General features: G+C 45.6%; 1 protein-coding gene across 5 annotated transcripts in view; it reads right to left on the bottom strand.

Annotated features, from left to right (window-relative positions):
- Positions 1-19,919, bottom strand: part of RAPH1 (Ras association (RalGDS/AF-6) and pleckstrin homology domains 1) — a 159,241-nt gene that overhangs the window by 52,157 nt on the left and 87,165 nt on the right. For all 5 annotated transcript variants that reach the window (XM_077271979.1, XM_077271981.1, XM_077271982.1 and 2 more), the window contains exon 4: positions 19,106-19,614. In XM_077271979.1, coding sequence (XP_077128094.1) covers positions 19,106-19,614 — 509 coding nt within the window. The remainder of the gene's footprint in view (positions 1-19,105; positions 19,615-19,919) is intronic.

The following is a 19,919-nucleotide window of genomic DNA, read 5'->3' as shown; positions in this document are numbered from 1 at the left end:
TTATAACGGCTGGAGGGGGTGACAGTGGCCCTTTAACAGGTCTGTAAATGAAAAATCAAGATTTGTTCATTGATGACTAATGATGGACGAACACAAACAGTAAAGTACGGCGTGCATGACGGAATGGCAAGCACTGCTTCTGATCGGTGGTAAAATCATTACCACCAGTCAGAGAGCCGCGGTTCCCACACTGTCATCTGAGCCTGCAGCTGTGATAGGATGGAAACGTTTGCCTCCGGTCCCTGGCATCGGCTGATGGGACTTGTGCTCCCATCAGCCTATGCCTGCTGCCGCTTATAACAGCGAAAGCAGGAGCGGTTGACGGAAGTATTCATCAGCCGGCGCCTGAACTCTAAATAGCTTTAAAAAAAAAAAACGACGTGGATTCCCCTGTATTTTTGATAACCAGCCAGGAAAAACTGACAGCTGGGGCTGCAACCCTCAGCTGTCAAGAGTTAGAAAGGCTGGTTATCGTTATCAAGAATAGAGGGGTCCCCAGGCTGGTTTTTTAAAATAAATAATTAAAAAAAAAAAAAAAAACATCGTGGGGTCTCCCACATTTTTGACAACCAGCCTTGCTGAAGCAGACAGCTTCGGGCTGGTATTCTTAAGGCCGGTTTCACATTAGCGTTTTGAGGAGCTGCGGAGGGCTGCGGACTTCCTCAGTGAAGCCCCGCCCTCGGCTGCACCTCCGCCGCTAGCTCCACCTACTTCTGCATGCGGCCTGCGTACCCATCTTTAACATTAGGTACGCAGGTCGTGCGGCTGTATGCGGATGCTTCCGCATGCGTCGTTTTGACGATGCGGCGACCAGCGTATGACGCAGCTGGTAGCAATTTCTTTTTTTCTCCGCATCGTCAAAACGACGCATGCGAAGGCATCCGCATACAGAGATTCAATGGAATGGGAGTTAGGTGAGTATAAACGTTTATTTTTAAATGAAAAAGGAAAAGTGGGTTTTGTTTTTATTTCAAATAAAATACTTTATTCTGTGTGTTTATTAACAATATAGCTATAGGATTAGTAATGGATAGGTGTCTTATAGACACACCTCTCCATTAATAATCTTTGGGCTTGATGTCACCGGACAATACAAAAGTAACATCAACCTCACAAATATTACCCCACTTACCACCACTACAGAGCAAGCGGGAAGAGCCGGGCAAAGTGCCAGAATTGGCCCATCTAATAGATGCACATTTTCTGGGCAGCTGCAGGCTGCTATTTTTAGGCTTGGGGGGCAATATTCATGGCCCTTTAACAGCCTGAGAATACCAGCCCCAAGCCGTCTGCTTTAGCAAGGCCGATTGTCAAAAATGGGGGGACCCCACGTTGTTTTTTTTTAAAAATTTTAATTATTTAAAAAAAAAAAAAAACAGTGTGGGGACCTCTCTATTCTTTATAACCAACCTTGCTAACACTGACAGCTGAAGGTTGCAGCCCCCAGCTGTCAGTTTTGCCTGGCTGGTTATCAAAAATACAGGGGAACCCATGCTTTTTTTATTATTATTTATTTATATCACAGACTGATGAATATTCCCATCAGTCAATGCCTGCTCTCACTGTTAATAGCGGCAGCAGGCGTCGGCTGATGGGAATAGTAGTCCCATCAGGCAACGCCAGTAACCGGAGGTAAACTTTTTACCTCTAATCACAGCTACGGGCTCTCAGTCATCTGACAGCGTGGGAGCCGTGGCTTTCTGACCGGCGCTAATGATTTTACTGTCGATCAGATGCAGAGATTGCCACGCTGTCATGCACAGGACAGCATGGCAAACACTGGATGCTCGGGCCCCCCATTCAAGTTACTTGGGTCCGGGTACTGTTCTAGTACCCGAACCAGAACTTTTTTTTTTTTAAACTGTTTGGCCCCGAACCTGCAAGACCTGAACATCCAGGATCAGCCCATCTCTACTGTTGACTAAAGAGCTATGACTGACACTTTCTACCACACACCAAGGGGTAACACTCGGCATATGATACTATAAGGAGATAACCAAGGAAAGCGGACTGCTCACACAGACACTGGTTACCATCAATGACCATGACCACTTGCATTGTTATGAATATTAGTCATGCATTCCACAACCTACTAGGAATCCAAGGGATAGCCAACCCAAATACACAGAACCCTCACCAAAATGTCAATGTTAAATTGTTATATATATAAAATTTTTCCCCCAGGAAACTAGTAAATATAATAAACATTATATATATATATATATATATATATATATATATATATATATATATATATACATATATACACACACACACACACACACACACACACATCTTAAGCCTTATTAAAGCCTTTCTCCAAGCACATTCCCCCCATAAATAAAGTACTGTAAGAATAGAAGTCTTTGAGTTGGTAAGCTACTCATTAATCCCTATAAAGGGAGCCTTGATAGTTGGTAGATTATATTCCTAGAAAACAATTGTAGAACCGTATATATCATCATTTTATTGCCATTTTTGTTATTTAAAAGGGGAAATGTTCTTCAAATAGCAGAATATCATGCACAGCTATGACGCCCATCATCTAATGCTAGCAAAAAAGAAGGCATGCAGAACTGTCCTCCAACTTACAGGGCTCACATCTGCATCTTGTGTAAAGTCAAGGCGACGCCTGGCTTGAAAGGGTCTTCCCAATGTAACATGCTGGGTCAAAAGAAGCAGATGGAGGGAATAAAAAGTGCACAGGAACAGGAGGATGAAAGGGTGAACAAGGGGTTCATGCAAAAGTGACCAAAGAGAACGAAAGCAAGAATATAACAAATAGAAGGGCAATACATATTCATAGTCATGCAGCAAACAAACACATGCAGGACACTGAGGAGGCCGGTCACAGAGGTCACAGTAAGACCATGTTCACACGCAGCATTTTTGCTGCATTTCTTTCCAAAACCTGCTCTCTTGGCAATAAAAACCGGTTTCACTGCTTTTATGTTGCTGCTTTTTGTCTGCAGTACATGCTAATTAAAGTTAGTTTCATTCACCAAAAATGGTGCAAACATTTTTGATGCGTTTTTTTCACACTCGCTGCTCTCTATGGGTGAAAAATGATGCAAATACGCTGAAAGAATTCATAAGATGCCATTTTGGCAACAGTGACAATGGTTAGTGCAATCACATTCGTGGGCGCTTAGAGTTGGCATTTCAGATCAATGTTTTGTCTGCATGTTCAACATCAAAAATACAACAAATCTTAAAAGGAAAAAAATTAAAGGAATATCGGCCAATGCTATAATTAAAGGGGTTGTTGGCCTTAGGCTACATGTCTGCAGTCACTTGTATGACAGCAGACTTCTGAATCCTCGCATCGCGCGCATTGTGAACTATGAGGATTCTCCAGCGCCGGGAGCCGTTGGTCATGTGACTTGCATACTCCTGGCCACAATCCAACTAGACTTGTCTGGATACAGTTGGACTATGTAACACCATGGCCATCAAGTGGGCACCGGACTGCATGTATGCTAAGCACCACTGTGTGCCGACCCCTCCAAGCAGCAGAGAATCCTCACAGCACAGATGGAGTGATTGTAGATCACTTGTAGACTAACGCCGGACAACCCTTCTGAGGATGTAACATTAGTTTCTGTAGACCCTATGTACAAACCATTCACATTTAATATAACTGATTTATTAGAACATACAAAAACGCTAATCACGGGGACATCGGCACGTTTTTCAAGAGCGCAGCATGCCAATGTCTCTTGTGGAGACGCTGGACTCCGCAACAGAAATTAAATCAATACAATGTATTGGATGCGATGGATCCGTACGGTGCAGTGATCACATGTGGCTGTAAGTGCAACGCAGCGTTTCAGAACCAGTGAAAATACACTGCGCCCAAAGAACGACTACTTCCAGATCGTGAGCACATCGCCTAAAAAATAAAAAACACCACCAGCCGCCCAACTTTTGTTACCATAGCAACCCAATCACAGCAGTTTTTATTTTACTGCAGCAGCGTAAAACTCAAAAGCTAAACTCTGGTTGCTAGGGTTGAGCGAAACGGATCGGTCATTTTCAAAAGTTGCCGATTTTCACGCCAAAGTCGCGTTTCGTATGACGCTTTCCCCGCCATTTTTTTCAGCCAATGAAGGAGTGTGTGCAGCGTGATGACATGGGTTCCGGCTCGCTTTGTGCGGTGTCACAAGGGGTAAAAGCGCCATCTTAACGTTTGGGATATAGCGATTCCCATAGTGAAACACAAATTTTGCAGGGACGAGGGAGAGGGAGAGGGAGAGAAAAAAATAAAAATAAAAATCAATCCCCATTGACTTGCATTGGGTTTCGTGTTTCGGTCGGCCCCCCGACTTTTCACAATAATCGGCCGATTTCACACGATCCGACTTTCGAGACAGTCGGGTTTCACGAAACCCGACTCGATCCTAAAAAAGCAAAAGTCGCTCAACCCTACTGGTTGCTATGGGCAACAGACAGTTTAGATAAGTGAGGCCCATAGCATATAAGAGCTGCAGCACACACTATATACCCAGCGCGCACTATATACCCAGCACACACTATATACCCAGCGCACACTATATACCCGGCATACCCAGCGCACACTATATACCCAGCGCACACTATATACCCGGCATACCCAGCGCACACTATATACCCAGCGCACACTATATACCCTGTATACCCAGTGCACGCTATATACCCAGCACATACTATATACCCAGCACACACTATATACCCAGCGCGCACTATATACCCAGCACACACTATATACCCAGCGCACACTATATACCCGGCATACCCAGCGCACACTATATACCCTGTATACCCAGTGCACGCTATATACCCAGCACATACTATATACCCAGCACACACTATATACCCAGCGCACACTATATACCCGGTATACCCAGTGCACGCTATATACCCAGCACATACTAAATACCCAGCGCACACTATATACCCAGCACATACTAAATACCCAGCGCACACTATATACCCGGTATACCCAGTGCACGCTATATACCCAGCACATACTAAATACCCAGCGCACACTATATACCCGGTATACCCAGTGCACGCTATATACCCAGCACATACTATATACCCAGCGCGCACTATATACCCAGCACACACTATATACCCAGAGCACACTATATACCCGGTATACCCAGCACATACTAAATACCCAGCGCACACTATATACCCAGCGCACACTCAGTGGCGTAGGAAGGGGGGTGCGGGGGGGGCGGGCCGCCCCGGGCGGCACAATGCGGGGGGGCGGCACAATGCGGGGGTGAGTCAGTGGCGTATCTAGGGGGGAGCAGCCGGCAGGGGGGCGCAGTCGGGCCGCCTAAAGCGGCGGTCCGCAGTGTCTCCCCCGGCGGCTGCATTCTGTCACCCCCCGCACTGGGAGTCAGCTGTTCTCTGTGCCGACTGTCAAGCTGACAGCCGGCACAGAGAAGCTGCGGCGCGCCGGCTCCCAGTGTTCAATTGTACTCATATCTGTGATGCGAGTACAATTGAAGCTCTGACTGCCGGGTCAGAGCGACGCCAGCAGTGTGATCAGGTCATGTGATCAGGTCATGTGATCACGCTGCTGACGTCACTCACCTGCGCGGCAGAGCAGGAGATGCAGAGCGGTGGTAAGTGCTCCAGTGGAGCTGAAGACACCGAAAGTGCAGGGGGGGGGGGATTTACTGTGAGTGGGGATGGGGGGCATATATTGTGGGGGGGATTTACTGTGAGGGGATGGGGGGCATATATTGTGGGGGGGATTTACTGTGAGGGGATGGGGGGCATATATTGTGGGGGGGATTTACTGTGAGGGGATGGGGGGCATATATTGTGGGGGGGATTTAATGTGAGGGGATGGGGGGCATATATTGTGGGGGGGATTTAATGTGCGGGGATGGGGGGGATATATTGTGGGGGGGATTTAATGTGCGGGGATGGGGGGGATATATTGTGGGGGGGATTTAATGTGCGGGGATGGGGGGCATATATTGTGGGGGGGATTTACTGTGAGTGGGGATGGGGGCATATATTGTGGGGGGGATTTAATGTGAGTGGGGATGGGGGGCATATATTGTGGGGGGGATTTACTGTGAGTGGGGGGGATTTAATGTGAGTGGGGATAGTGGGATATATTATTGGATTGGGGATATTTAATATGAGTGGAGATGGGGTATTTATTGTGTGTGGAGATGGAGGATTGAATGTGTGTGGGGGGAGATTTGTCATGGAGATGGGGGATTTAATGTGTGGGGGAGATCTGAGGACACAAAATGAAGAGCAAAGGGGGAGATGGGGGGGCATATATGAGGAAACAGTATGGGGGATGGGTGCAGACAGCTTGGGGTCAAACGGGGAAATGTATGCGGACACAGTATGAGTAGCGATGTGAAAAACGTATGTGGACAGAGTACGGGGAGTGAGGGTGTTGGGATGTGTGCATGCGTAGCATGGGGGACAGTGTAAGGGCACAGCCAGGAGGGGACAGTATACCAAGGAGGGGGAGTGTGATGAGAGAGTACAGTATAAATACTGGGCCCTATAGGGGGGACACAGTGTGAGAGGTCAGTGTGAAGAGGGGTCCGGTATAGAAAGGAGAGGTCAGTGTGAAGAGCAAGTACCATAAGACGGACAGTGTGGGGGGTCATATTTTATGCAGACAATATAGTGAGGGGCAATTTTTTATTCAGGAGCATTATAATGACACTTGTATCTTTAAGGGCGTCATGTGGAGATTTTCTGCAAAAGAACGGAGAAGATGGAAGTCTGCAGAGACGGCTGTGGATCAGAAAACTCATCATGGGGTCTGGACAATATGAAGAAATGAAGGAGAACAACTCCAGAGGCGACGTCATCTATAAGGTACCTGGATGTAAATGTTATTTGTGATACTGACTAACTCTCATGTTTTTATTTATGTTAGGAGCATTAAAGGGGATGTCCAGGTTTGTAATGAGTCTGCAGTCATTCTTTGTGACTGCAGACTTCTGAGTTCTCACAGTGCACCCTGCACACTGTCAGGATTCTCTGGTGCTGGCGATTTACATACATGCGGTCACGTGCTGACTAGACATGTGTGGCCTCACTCTATGATAATGAACTGAGCGAGGCCGGGCACGTCTAGTCGGAATGTGGTCAGAAGTATACAAATCACATGCTTGTGCTGACATGACTGTCCACCGGCCAGGGAGAATCCTAAAAGTGTGCAGTGCATTAGTTGTGAGAATTCAGAAGCTGCGATGTCAGGATTCAGCTCTGCAGGTTCCAGTCGTCGACACATGGACACGTCACTCATATGCGATTTTCATACTCGTGGTCCTGTAACAACGAGCTTCTCTTCTGCTTCTCTCAGTTTTTCACTTAACATTGGGAGCTTAAGGGAGAGGAGCTCGTCGGTACATGACTAAGTGTGAAAATCGCATACGTTCTAGGGGGGGGGGGGGGGCGCCAAACTCGGGAACAGCCCCGGGCGGCAAAAGCTCTAGCTACGCCCCTGCGCACACTATATACCCAGTGCACGTTATATACCCAGCACACGTTATATACCCAGCACATACTAAATACCCAGCGCACACTATATACCCAGCACACACTATATACCCAGCGCGCACTATATACCCAGTGCACGTTATATACCCAGCACACGCTATATACCCAGCCCATACTAAATACCCAGAGCACACTATATACCCGGTATACCCAGCACATACTAAATACCCAGCGCACACTATATACCCAGCACACGCTATATACCCAGCACACACTATATACCCAGCCCATACTAAATACCCAGCGCACACTATATACCCAGGACACACTATATACCCAGCGCACACTATATACCCAGCACACACTATATACCCAGCACATACTATATACCCAGCGCGCACTATATACCCAGCACACACTATATACCCAGAGCACACTATATACCCAGCACACACTATATACCCAGCGCACACTATATACCCGGTATACCCAGCACATACTAAATACCCAGCGCACACTATATACCCAGCACACGCTATATACCCAGTGCACACTATATACCCAGCGCACACTATATACCCAGCGCACACTATATACCCAGTGCACGCTATATACCCAGCCCATACTAAATACCCAGCGCACACTATATACCCAGCGCACACTATATACCCAGCACACACTATATACCCAGCACACGCTATATACCCAGTGCACGCTATATACCCAGCGCACACTATATACCCAGCGCACACTATATACCCAGCGCACACTATATACCCAGCACACACTATATACCCAGCACACGCTATATACCCAGTGCACGCTATATACCCAGCGCACACTATATACCCAGCGCACACTATATACCCAGCGCACACTATATACCCAGCGCATACTATATACCCAGCGCACACTATATACCCAGCGCACACTATATACCCAGTGCACGCTATATACCCAGCCCATACTAAATACCCAGCGCACACTATATACCCAGCGCACACTATATACCCAGCACACACTATATACCCAGCACACGCTATATACCCAGTGCACGCTATATACCCAGCGCACACTATATACCCAGCGCACACTATATACCCAGCGCACACTATATACCCAGCGCATACTATATACCCAGCGCATACTATATACCCAGCGCACACTATATACCCAGCACACACTATATACCCAGCACACACTATATACCCAGCACACACTATATACCCAGCGCACACTATATACCCAGCGCACACTATATACCCAGCGCACACTATATACCCAGCGCACACTATATACCCAGCACACACTATATACCCAGCGCACACTATATACCCAGCGCACACTATATACCCAGCGCACACTATATACCCAGCGCATACTATATACCCAGCGCATACTATATACCCAGCGCACACCATATACCCGGTACCCTGGATTGCTGCTTTTTCCAGACTTGCTGTGAAGAAGAATGAGCAGAGTGGATAAGCTGCTCATCCCGCGGCTCTTCCTAGACGGCGCTCCTCTGCTGATGTTATTTCTGCCATTTCATCCAATACTAAAAGTTTTATGAAGCATTGTTGGGTTACAGCGATTCATAAAGATCCTCAGCCACAAGCCCCCAGGAGGTCGTACAAGAGACTAATTGCATTATCCCAGGAGCAGATTTTGATTGTTTTAATACTGTAAATGTTTCAGTGTGTAAAAAAAAAAAAAGTCATCAGTTGCCATGGCAACGCCTCGTTGCTCCGGGATCAGGGGACGCAGCAACGCTCGAATTCCACAATCTCAGCCTGTCCAAAAAGAAGATCTCAGCCCTCGTTATTTTATATGAAGAGGTGAAAACATGCGGTAACAAACCAGCGTTATGGAGATTAGGCTACTTTCACACATCAGGTTTTTGCCGTCAGGTTTTGAAAAAAAACGGGTCCAGTTTTTTTTTCCGCCGGATCCGTTTTTTTCTTATAGAGTTCTATTTGCGCCAGATGGCCACACGTTTCATCCGTTTTTTGCCGGATCCGACAAAAATTATTTTTCCGGTGGACGGAGAAAAAGTACAGAGGAACGTTTTTCCTGTCCGGCAAAAAAACGCACAGCGATGGTTCCAGCGATGAACGGATGAAACGTGAGGTGAAATGACTGTATCCGGCTACCAATTCTGGTAGTTTTACACTCTGGAGTATATCTCTCTCTCTCAGGAAGTCCAAACTCTAGGCCCGGTAAGCAAAAACGGATCCAGCAAAAAAACGGATTATGCCTGAAGGCAAAAAACTGATGTGTGAAAGTAGCCGAGAAGCTTGAACACACGGCCACGGAGCAGTAATCCTACCGGCCTACAGACATGGCTGCCAAGTGCAGGCAGAAGGAGATCAGTGACCTGCATTGTATCACGGGAGATACCGGGCTGATGACAATGGATGTTACCAACCGCAGGCAGACAGACAGACAGACAGACGTACCACAGATCATCCTGGCTCTAACAGGTGGACACAGGAGCTCATTCATCCTCCTTCCACCCATCCATCGGTCTCCTCAGACTCCAAATTGTGTAGGACTTTCTAGTTGGAGAGTTATTTGTATCTACAGCTGGGATACCTGAGATTTTTAGGTTGTGCTGCTGATAACATGGACCACTGCGCCTGTTTCAGTGCCCCCTGGTAGTGTGGACAAGGAGCATATCCCACTACCACAATGGCTGCTAGTGGAAGGTATCCACCATGTATCAGCTCTACTATACCAGGTCCTCTGCTGGGTCCATCCATAGGACACGTGGTGAATGGGACTGAAGGAAATGCAAGATGTGAAGCAGATGAGGATTCTCCAGGACATCTAATCATATCAGTGGGGGTCAGATTCCATCCACCCCACAATCTGCCAGCTGAGGGGGCCACTTCTGGTCCACCAGGCACATCATGGTAGGTTTTGTAGAGGCCGTGCCTGGTCCTGCAGCTCCATACGGCATAGCTCTTACAGAACACCAGATATCGGTGCAGCGCTCCTGAGATGGCCCCTTTGGTGGTTATTGGACTGCATAATGTCAGCCTCCTACCCCTAATATTTATTTCCCACCACGAAGATAAGCCATTAATGTTACAGTATTACTCCCAACACTAAGAGTCATCACCTATTCCCAGGATAGGTGAAAATGTTCTGATCAAAGTCTGCCATAGGGACAAGGGGGCTCTGAAGTCCCCAGAAGAAACTCACATGCCCACCACCGCTATACACAATCTCTATGGGACAGCTGACAATGTGCGCCACCAATAATGATAATTTTGCATCCAGCTAAAAAATCATTGTATCTGGCAAATTAGAGTCTGATATTTGCTGTCCCGTTTCGACAGGCCAAAAGTTAGGAGCAAGCTTTTGCACGTACACTTGTTCCGATTATCATTGGGGTCCACTTAGAAACCCAGGATTGCAGTACAGTACCCGTACATCTGTGTCATATTAGAACGTTTCCTTCCCAAGATCAGAAGCATAAAAGACCATTAAATAAGAAAGCTGCAAGATCAACGAACGGCCCACGGCAGAGTCTGTGGTTTCAAAGAACTCTGACAAAGACCTTTATAGAAAATATTCAGCGATATCTTCAGCATGGGGGAGCACACACCAGCTGAATGGAAGGGGGTTTTATCTTACTTTAAGGCTTTTCTGAGCATCTCAATGTACAGTTTTGAAACAATGAACAGTAGATAAAAAAGCCCAGAGAAATGTGTAGAATATTCATGTGCTTCCCATTACACGATCTTAAGATGATTGGACAAGAGCTTCATTAGGAAAATAAAGAAAACTGAAATCCTCTTAATTTCTATCATGAGGTTCTAAGGAAATTCTTTTCTAAGAAGAAGTAGCCCACAAGGAGCAGACGCGAGATGTGCAGAGAGCCATGCTCTAGTGCTGCAACCTACAATTATTAAATGAGAGATGTGGAACGTGCCAAGGAAAAACAAATGAGAAGACTGGAACATCCCAGTTTAGCTCTCAGGATCTAAGCTTTGACATGGTTTAATTAAAGGAGTTTTCCAGGACCGTGCTTTTTTTTTGCTATAAGGCTAAGAATTTACAGGCAGGTTTTTGCTAACTACCGTACCTGCCTGTTCTGCCCGGCGCTGATGTCTGCCAGCTCAGAGCGGCCACAAACCGCTCCTGGATGCTCATTTAACCTCAAGTCAAAGGCAAAGAGCAGCCCTTCCTCTCGTGGACTGCTCTGTCGACAGGGCAACACCGCTGCCATCATACTGATTGACAGCTGGCTCCCTGCAATAAGACAGCAGCCTACAATCAGCATGAGATTGGCAGTGATAACCCATCCTCCGATCAGAAGAGAAGCAGCTGCTCTGTCGACCTGAAGACCCCAGGAGCCACAGAATCGCTGGCAGGAGATGTTCATGACCACTCTGAGCTGGCAGAGATCAGAGTCGGGCAGAACAGGCAGGTAGTTAGCAACTGCCTAACTAAGTTCTTAGCCCCTTAGCAAAATAAAAAGCAAAGTCCTGTATAATCCCTTTAAAATGTATTCAGCCACAGAAATTTCTCAGGAAATTGAAAAATCAAACAAGGTGCTACATTTTAAGATCCAATTTATCTCAAAATGTTTCTTTCCTATTAGGCTGGCTTCACAAATATTGGATTTAAAGGGGTTGTCCAGACATCTAATAGTGATGACCCATACTTAGAAGGGGTCATCAATATAATAACGATTATTAACTCCGGCTGATTGAGAGATACGTCAACCTGAGTGAGGCAGGTAGGGGAAAGCTGGGTCCTGCCTTATATATATATATATATATATATATATATTAAAAGACTTAACGAGGATACGTTGTTTTAATGTTTATTTAATCTTTCAATCACAGTTCAAGGGTAAAAGCTATAAAAGCCATGTTCAGCAATTACAGTTGGTGCTTATAAAGTTCCATGGAGGAGGAGGAGCTAGAGGCAGACACCGAATATATCTGCTGCAAGATCTCCTGAAATGAAATAAGTTAAACCTTTTTACCATATATTGAAAGTGTAAAGCCAGGATCACACATGCGAGAAATACGGCCGAGTCTCACATGTTAATACCCAGCATTGCCACCGTCACTCAGGAGCGGAGCGTGTGGCTACATGTATTGCTATGCAGCCGCACGCTCCGCTCCTGAGTGCCGGGGATTAACATTCGAGACTCGGCCGTATTTCTCACATGTGTGATCCTGGCCTACCAGTAACTTCAGCAGATCTTGCAGTAGAATGTCTGCGTCTGCCTCTTGCGTCTCATTCCATAGAACTTTATGAGCACAAACCGTCATCCTTTATCCCAGCAATGTGAACATTTGTATTCATTAAATACAGGTTTTACCCCTGAATCGAGAGTGAAAAGTTAGTCCAGGAGGAAAAAAAACAGATGTTTTCTGATAAGATAAATTACATTAGTCTCTTATTTTCAGGTGTTCGTTATTGATTTATAAAATTAAAATAATGGTCACCTCTTTAAAGAACCCCCTTCCCCGTGTATGAGTAACCCAGCAGCCCTCCATGCTCTTGCTCACCGAGGCCTACATTGGGTGGCAATTGCTTGACAATGTTGTTTGCAGACTCAATCTATCCTAGATGCCATAAGTGTGCTTTCTTCTGTGCCTTCAGTCTATGAATAGTGTCAGCATCCAGGTATCCTGTGACCAGAGACTGATGGCTTTTCTATATACACAATGTTCCAAATTATTATGCAAATTATATTTTTCTCGGATTTTCCTAAATGGTTGGTGCAAATGACAATCAGTCTAATAAAAGTCATCACCCGATAGAGTATACATGGAATTTTATTGAAGAAACCTCCCAATGATAACAGTATAATCTCCAAAAAGAATAAAAACTCAAAATGCACTGTTCCAAATTATTATGCACAGTAGAATCTCTAAACATTTGATATGTTTTAAAGAACTGAAAATGCTCATTTGTGGAATTTGCAGCATTAGGAGGTCACATTCACTGAACAAAAAAGCTATTTAACCCCAAAACATCCTAGCAGGCCAAGTTACATGTTAACATAGGACCCTTTCTTTGACATCACCTTCAAAATTCTTGCATCCATTGAACTTGTGAGTTTTTGGAGAGTTTCTGCTTGTATTTCTTTGCATGAAGTCAGAATCGCCTCCCAGAGCTGCTGTTTGGATGTGAACTGCCTCCCACCCTCATAGATCTTTTGCTTGATGATACTCCAAAGGTTCTCTATAGGGTTGAGGTCAGGGGAAGATGGTGGCCACACCATGAGTTTATCTCCTTTTATGCCCATAGCAGCCAATGACTCAGAGGTATTCTTTGCATCATGAGATGGTGCATTGTCATGCATGAAGAAGATTTTGCTCCTGAAGGCACGTTTCTCCTTTTTATACCATGGAAGAAAGTTGTTAGTCAGAAACTCTATATACTTTGCAGAGGTCATTTTCACACCTTTGGGAACCTTAAAGGGGCCTTACCAGCTGTTTCCCCATGTTTCCGGCCCAAAACAGGACTCCTCCACCTCCTTGCTGACGTTGCAGCCTTGTTGGACATGGTGGCCATCTACCAACCATTCACTACTCCATCTATCTGGACCATCCAGGGTTGCTCGACACTCATCAGTAAACAAGACTGTTTGAAAATTGATCTTCATGTATGTCTGGGCCCAATGCAACTGTTTCTGCTTGTGAACACTGTTTGGGGGTGGCCGAATAGTAGGTTTATACACCACAGCAAGCCTTTGAAGGATCCTACACCTTGAGGTTCGAGGGACTCCAGAGGCTTCAAATATCTGTTTGCTGCTTTGTAATGGTATTTTGGCAGCTGCTCTCTTAATCCAATGAATTTGCCTAGCAGAAACCTTCCTCATTATGCCTTTATCTGCATGAATGCTGTCTGTGCTCTGTTTCAGTCACAAATCTCTTCACAGTATGATGATCACTCTTAAGTTTTCGTGAAATATCTAATGTTTTCATACCTTGTCCAAGACATTGCACTATTTAACGCTTTTCAACAGCAGAGAGATCCTTTTATTTCCCATATTGCTTGAAACCTGTGGCCTGCTTAATAATGTGGTACATCATTTTTAATTAGTTCTCCTCTAATTAGAATCACCTGGAAAACTAATTATCACATGTCTTTAAGATTGATTTCAGTGATCCATAGAGCCCTGAGACACAATACCATCCACAAGTTTATTTGAAAAACAAAACAATTAAATCTTTAAGACTCTTAAATCCAATTTGCATAATAATTTGGAACACAATGTACTGTTAAATGACATTACGTTGTAAATATCGGCCAGTGGTAATTACAGTGGTGTTAGATCACTAATTAGTATAAAATAACGCATCTATGCTATGTAATACCTACTAACTTACAGAAAGTATTGAATCCCGCAGTCTTTACACCCTAGATCAAATGCCTGGACTGCGATGGCACTGACTTCAGCCGGCCACTATCCGTGCCAATGTGACTCCCGTGAGATCGCACAGCAGCGGGCCGTTATCAATAGTACCGGCACTAATCTTAGACAGTGTTGGACAAAGAAAAGGGGGCTACACGTAGCTGCCAGATGCAAAGCTTGAAGTATTGGAACTATTCCTTTCAGATAAAGCAAAAAGCAAGCAAAAAAAAAAAAAGATGCAAACGGGGCAATTAACTTTTAAAGAGGTTGTCCGCTACTTTTTCATTGTTTTTTTTTTTTTTTTCATTTTCCTATTGATTTGAAAATAGGAGGCAGATGTGTGGTATCCTGCCGCAGCCATGGATGTGCGGTACCCTGCGGCCATGGATGTGCGGTACCCTGCCATGGCCACGGATCTGCAGTACCCTGCCGCAGCCACGGATGTGCGGTACCCTGCAACGGCCATGGATGTGGGGTACCCTGCCGCGGCCAGGGATGTGCGGTACCCTGCCGCGGCCACAGATGTGCGGTACCCTGCCGCGGCCATTGATGTGGGGTACCCTGCAGCGGCCATGGATGTGAGGTACCCTGCAATGGCCATGGATGTGCGGTACCCTGCCGCGGCCACGGATGTGCGGTAACCTGCCGCGGCCACAGATGTGCGGTACCCTGCCGCGGCCACTAACAGAAGACGAAGCACTTCCACAATCGAGTAGTTCTGGTCAGTCGCTGCCACCGATAACAGCTGATCAGCAAGGGTGCCGGGTATCGGACCCCGACCGATCAGATATTGATGACTTATCCTAAGGATAGGACATCAATGGAAAAAGTAGTGGACAATCTCTTTAATTATTAAGTGTTACCTTATCTCCTCAAACTTTCCTCCTAACAACTTTTTTTCTACTGATGGAAATTTCCAGGACGAGAGCAGAATTGGTCTGAGGAAGTAGACACGTGCCCACTTCCTCAGACATGTCTGTGTTGTGGCGTATAACAGAGACAGTAAAGACTTCTCATCACTATAAAATGGCCATCGGGCTGCCAATGTTTCATTACTAATTGTGTATGGGCAAAAATGCACCCTGCCACCTCAGGACATTATGGAAATGCTTTAAGGGAATCCATCACCAGGTTTTTGCCACCTAATCTGAGAGCGGAGACAGAGACCCTGATTCTAGTAGTGTGTAACTTACTGGGCCGCTTGCAGTACTTTTGTTGATATAGCAAATTTATCAGCAGGAGGTTATCACTAGAGGACCAGTAAACCTGCTGCCATGTAGTCCTTCATGTTCATGTGCTCTGTATAACCCTGCCCCCACCAGTGATTGGCAGCTTTCCGTGTACACTGTGCATAGGCAGAAAGCTCCCAATCAGTGATGAGGATAGGGCTATACCAAGCTCAGCATTTACAGAAATGGTAGATTTGCAGCAGTAAAAAACTCAGACTATCAAAACTGCTGCAAGCAGCCCAGTAAGTGACACATCGCTGGAATCAGAGACTCGGACTCTATATCACACTGTTCTTAAATGAGGTAGCAAAATCCTGGTGACAAATTCCTTTAAAAATTGCACTTTCCTGGCTGTACAACTCTGGTGATTATTACCCTGAGAAGGAGATGTTGTTGGCCAGCATGAAAGCCCCTCAATGTATCACTGCATAGGGTATATGGATTAACTCTCCAGTGGGCTCTTCAGCCGGTAAAGAGCGGCACTGGGTGGGTAATAATGCAGAGGGTGAAGGTACAGGCAGGATTACCCTCGATGCACGGGCAGTCCTGATCACATAAAGCAGTCGGGCGGGCCGTGCTCCGCAGTGTCCGTACATAACACAGGAGTGAGTGCGAGAGATACAGCCTCCCATCCAGCAGTATGGATAGACTACGGGAGGTGTGCTGTGCCCAGCTAAGCCTTTTCTGCCGCCGCTCATGGGATGCAGACCTTTTCTTGGGATCTGGCTCTCAATGTCTCAGCGACTCAAACAGCTTTTCTCAGACATCTACACAAATGGCCTTTCATTGTAGAAAGCCAATTATATTGGTAACGTAGATAATTTGCAGCCGTGAATGCCATGTCCCTTGATGCTACAATGCAGCATGAACACGCTGTGACGTTCACCAAAGAGCTGAAATCTTAACGCTGAAGAAAAGCACAATTACAAGAGGAGCTCTTGTCTACGAAGAATACTCGTAGCTGCACAAGATGCACGCGTCCTCTCCATGAATACACGGCGCCGTCACACCGCAAAGAGGATTGGGAAACCGCCAGCTGCAATGCCATCAATACAGCAGCGCTAACTGGAGGTGCAGCAACAGATCAAAGTCATGAGAGGTCTGCAAATCCGTCACATGAAAAGTTACTTCAGAGAGAAAAGAAAAAATAAGGCTTGGTACCAGCCTCTGCATCTGATAATGACAGCCATGGCTCGCTCTGTAGACAATAGAAGGATACGGATGTCCGACGGTGGATTCTGTCTTCTCCATCATTAGTGACTGGAGCTGGGTTCATTATACTCAGCCGGGTTTTAACATTTCCTTCACCTACACTCCCTGACAGAAGTTATGTTGCTTATCCATGTTATGTAAATAAGAGCTTATAACCGGACGTTAAATTCATCCATTGGTTGTATAAATTATTCTTTTGAAAGCTGAAACCCTCCGAAATGTGGTTTAGGCTAAGAAAATAAATTGGCATCAATGCAGAAATATTGATCAGTTAATGGACACAGAATGGTCAGATTTTGGCAAGACAAAAGTTTTGTCGCCCACAGAAAGTGATGTGATATTCAAACAAATAATTAACTTAAAATACAAATATATGTTGCATAACATTGGTGAATGAAGTGGTGCTATTGGAGTCATAATTAATATTTTGTGTGACTTCCATGAGCTTGAAGGACTGCATCCATGCGGTTCAGCAATGATTCATACAATTTATTAATGAAGTGTGACTGTGTGACTAGCACAACACATGCATGGACAGCCTGTGTGTTGTGACTGTCACACAGAAGCGACACTTGCAACTGCGGCTCAGAACAGCGCATTATCAGAGTGCTCCAGGTAGCCAAGTTCCCTCTGCAGCTTATTTGGTCGGCGGTATAGCTTGCTGAATAAGGAGGAAGCCGAAGATATTCGCTCATCTCTATTACTGACATCAACGTGTAGGGTTCACAGCACTCTTCAAAGGACGGAAGAGTAAATCAGGGCATTCTCCAGTATAAAGATGCAGGGTCCAAAATCCACGGAACCCACTTGGATACAGCATGTACAGGAAAATAGCAGACAGCGTTCAGCAGGTGGCGAAGCTGGAAACACCTCTGCATCCTTTGTATGACAGAATAATGTTTCAACAGGTCACACCATCGCATCGCGTTTATGGCAGAATACAGAGGTTTTGAACTTTGTCACTGGCTGGACGCTGTCTGCTAGTTTCCTGTGCATGTAATTAATGACAGTCCTGATCCACATGTCTCACACTAGTAATGCCCCATTTAATAAGCTCTGGAGGCAGATTCTCAGTGAGATCTATGTCCGGCCCATAGATCTCAACCGTGCATTTACATATTAAGAACAACATGGATGTATCTGGAATAAGACATCGACTCCCAGATAACAAGGTATCCTTTTCTTCAGCTTCCTATGACCTACATGCCCCCATAGACAGCTTAGGAGAGGGGACCCTACCAACAGATTTGCTTTAAATCACAGCCAGTAACCAAGTTTAAGAGAACAATTTATTCTACAGATCTCTGTTCTGAGTCCTGGTAGCCACCTAAACCCATGGGTCAGTCAATGACGGATGTAACCTATTAAGGAATAAAAAATAAGTTGAAAACTTCTGTGGAGACAAGAAGCCAATAATAGCAAAGACAAACCTATAAAGTTGGGAAGAAATATTTCTACATTTATGGGGTTGTCCGAGCTTCGAACAAAAGTGTACAAACCTGAATACAGTCGGATCATGACAGCGTGCGCACCATTACGAGCAGGCGTACACGTGACTACATGCTAAATTAAGACACGTGCCATCTAGACGTGCTCATCTTCTCTCACTAGCAGTGAATTGAGACAAGCCGGAAGAGTCTAGTCGGCATGTGACCACAAACACGCAGTAGGAATATCGGAGGACTACAATAGCCTGCAGACCGCATGATGTCACGGGTTTTGGTCCCAAGTCTGGACAACTCGTTTAACACTGGGATGTGAATGTTACACAAATGTAATCACATTTCTTTTGCCTTACCTCAGAAATGGGCTGACCTTGGATCAGGTCTAGCTCCTGAGGTCTTGTCATTTTGTCAATATCCAAAGAGTCCATGCTAGAGGCTGCGGAAGTAATGCTGGAACGTGAGGAGTTGCTAACAGAGCGAAGATCACTATCGCTGACTGTGCCTGCCGATGCTGTCCGCCTATGATGGATGGTTACAGCTGGCTTAGCATCTTCTACAGCCGTCTGTCGGGCGGCCTCATCCATACTAAGGGAGGCCTGTTCCAACTGGGCAGTGATATCATCCAATGAAAAATTAGCGTGAGAAGGCTTAGCTATCCTCCCCGATGAAGAAGGCAATCCTCTTAAACTGCTCTGTTTGGTGCTTGTACGTGCAGCTGGTGGCTTCTGGGAAGATCTGCGTTCGTGAGACTTAAGGGTGTTCTTGGAGGACTGGGACCCAATGCTGCTCAGTTCCTGCTCGATGGAGCAGAGATCCGCCATCAAAGCGTCTAAATCCACCGTCTCTCCTTGATTTAAAGCTTCTACAAAAGACAAAAAATTTAAGTGTCAATCAACATGAAAGAGAGACAACGTAACACATATCCCCTTCATAAAGCCTCCATATGAGTGGTAACATCTAAAGATGGCTTATGATGGTAAGGTGGTAAGTGAGTGCACTTGACATGCGCAAGTTAATTCTATAATGTGGTGGTAAGTGGTTCCACCTCCTTGTCAAAGCCTCACAGAAAATGGAAATTGAATAATGTCATAATGTCCTACAACCATATCAATGGCACCAGTAACATGTAAAGCAAAGGGCAAAGTCAGACTGCTGCCATCATCTGTA

This window comes from Ranitomeya variabilis, chromosome 7, assembly GCF_051348905.1.
Source record: "Ranitomeya variabilis isolate aRanVar5 chromosome 7, aRanVar5.hap1, whole genome shotgun sequence".
NCBI classification, from domain to species: domain Eukaryota; kingdom Metazoa; phylum Chordata; class Amphibia; order Anura; family Dendrobatidae; genus Ranitomeya; species Ranitomeya variabilis.
This window is presented reverse-complemented; position numbering and strand designations above follow the sequence as displayed.